Below are 2,500 nucleotides of genomic sequence, written 5' to 3' on the forward strand. Positions count from 1 at the left end.
TTATATCTGGGACCCCCCCCCCCCCCAAAAAAAAATAATAATAACTTTTTTATTTTATTTGTATTATTCCGTGGGCCACAAGGGGGCGCTATGTGGGCCGCTAATTGGGGAACCCTGGACTACACTGTAAAATCCTCTGTGCTAATTAACTCCAAGAGTGTACAATTGGAACCAAATGGGCTAATTTATGGGTCCATTCAGTTCCATTTGTATGCTTACTCTTGGAATTACAGAACTCTGCAGGTCCATTTGTTTCCTAGCTATTAATCATTTAGCTGTGGACCCCCTCAAGGATCACTGGTCCCCATGTTGATGTACTGTAGACACACACTCTCATGCGTTTCCACCGCATGGTATGGACTCAACTCCAATTGCCTTTGTTGCTTTTCCATCGGACAAAAGCTTTGGATAGTTACAAAAAACGATATAATACCTCCATCAAGTTGCCAAGCAATGTGATACCAAAGGGTGACAAGAAAGTACTCCAGACTACGGATTTGTCTTATAGAAGCAGCAAATAAAAGAAATGTTACGAAAAATGTGTGTCTTTGCTGTAATAAACTGACCACATACATAGAATAAATGCCTTTGATATAATTGTTCTTGTGTTTGACACCATTAAGATGATGTCATGGCAGTTTCACATTGCGTCGCTATTACGACCAGATACATTAATAATAATAATAATAATAAAACTTTATTTGTATAGCACCTTTCATGACATGAAATGCAGCTCAAAGTGCTTTACAGAGCAATGGAGAAAAAAAAGAAAAGCAAGACATTAAAAAACAAGCAGTAATGCAATACAGTGAGGACAAAAAATAAAAGATAAATTAAAAGCAATGTTGTAGAAGTGGGTCTTGAGCTGTGCTTTAAAAATGTTTACAGAGGCTGCCTGACGAAGGTACAGTGGGAGCTTGTTCCATGCCGACAGCCCGTAGAAGCAAAAAGCTGCTTCCCCGTATTTCTTTGTTGCCATTTTTTTAGGCAAAGCGAGCAGGCCAGCAGTGGAAGACCTTAGGGGTCGGTTTGGGACATATTTAGGCAGGCAGTCATGTAGGTAGGAAGGTGCGAGACCATTGAGAGCTTTATACATAAGTAAAATAATTTTAAAATCAATCCTAAAAACAACCGGAAGCCAGATTAAAGTGGTAGTATTTGCGGATACATCTAGAGTGGGCACCTGAGAAGTCTGTAATTTGAAATTGCTTATTTAATTTGTGTGTCTGGTGCAACAACACACGCACTAGGCGAAAGACCCTCACCGCTTGTGTCCTGTGCCCAGGGCTGGACGCACTCGGACCCCCAGTCCGAGCGGGAGGACCTGGTGTACTACGAGCACAAGCCGCCCACCAAACCACTGGTGGTGGCAGGAGGGGACAAGGACCCCAAGGAGCACCCGGAGGAGCGGGCAGAGAAGGGCGGGGTGATGCGTCACATGGACAATCCGCTGGACATTGCTGTGACGCGCCTGGCCGATCTGGAGCGCAACGTCGAGCGCAGGTACCTGAGGAGTCCCTTAGGTACCACCATACAGATCAGGCTGGATAATGTGGGTACGGTCACTGTCCCCGCCCCCGCCCCGTCCACTAGTGCTGACAGGGAAGGGTAGGTCATCTCTCCAACCAATGTCCCCCCCACCCCACCCCTGCACTGAAAAAAAAACAAAAACAAAAAACATCTCTCTCTTTCTCTCTCTGTGTGCTTTGTTCTCCCCCACACACTATTTTAAAAAACTACTTTAAGGCTGCCTTTTTTCCATTTTTTTCCTTCTAACGACCCCCCACACACACACACACACACACACACACACACACACACACACACACACACGCACGCGCGCGCACACACGCACACATGCACACATGCACACATGCACACATGCACACATGCACACACACACACACACACACACACACACACACACTCTTTGGTGTTGAGTTCAGTAACTGTTTTTGTTGTTCTTCCTGCAGCCGTCTGCATGGTTGTTGTTGCATCTGTGAACTTGATTAAGGGCATATTCATGATTCTCGCCCTGTACTCTCATCGAGTTCCACACTCTCACTTTCTGCATGGGTGTCCCTTTTACGTGCGTGGCGGTTTCAGTGTGTACCCGTCCCCCCTAATGCCCTGCACCCCGACCCCTCAAAAATCGTCATGCCTGTCTCCTCACGGCTGGAGCTATCTGTGGTCTGCTGTCTTGCTGACGGCTAGTTTGACTGATAGTGTGTGTGTGTGTGTGTGTGTGTGTGTGTGTGTGTGTTTGTGTGTTTGTGTGTGTGTGTGTGGGTGTGTGTGGGGGTGTGTGTGTGTGTGTGTGTGCACGCGTGCGTGCGTGTGGGTACTGGTGCGTACTCCCTGTGTGTCCCCCAGCCTCTCCTTCTGATCCCTCACTGTGTGTTCTCTCCCAGGGGTGAGGAGGAGGTGGCCCATGGCATGAAAGTGTGGAGGAAGGCCCTGACTGAAGTGCGCAGTGCTGCCCAGCTGGCCATGTGTATCC

General features: G+C 47.4%; 1 protein-coding gene across 10 annotated transcripts in view; it reads left to right on the top strand.

Moving 5' to 3' along the window:
- LOC308318627 (bromodomain adjacent to zinc finger domain protein 2B-like) overlaps positions 1 to 2,500 on the top strand; it is an 89,479-nt gene that overhangs the window by 83,704 nt on the left and 3,275 nt on the right. For 7 of the 10 annotated variants that reach the window (XM_080768243.1, XM_080768245.1, XM_080768246.1 and 4 more), the window contains 2 exons: positions 1,286 to 1,608; positions 2,412 to 2,500. The exon at positions 2,412 to 2,500 is cut by the window's right edge and continues 47 nt beyond it. In XM_080768243.1, the coding sequence (XP_080624369.1) occupies positions 1,286 to 1,608; positions 2,412 to 2,500 (412 nt within the window). The remainder of the gene's footprint in view (positions 1 to 1,285; positions 1,609 to 2,411) is intronic. The other 3 variants (XM_080768248.1, XM_080768252.1, XM_080768244.1) reach the window with 1 other exon arrangement.

The sequence above is a fragment of the Protomyctophum bolini genome (assembly GCF_963924005.1).
Source record: "Protomyctophum bolini genome assembly, chromosome: 1".
Lineage (NCBI taxonomy): Eukaryota > Metazoa > Chordata > Actinopteri > Myctophiformes > Myctophidae > Protomyctophum > Protomyctophum bolini.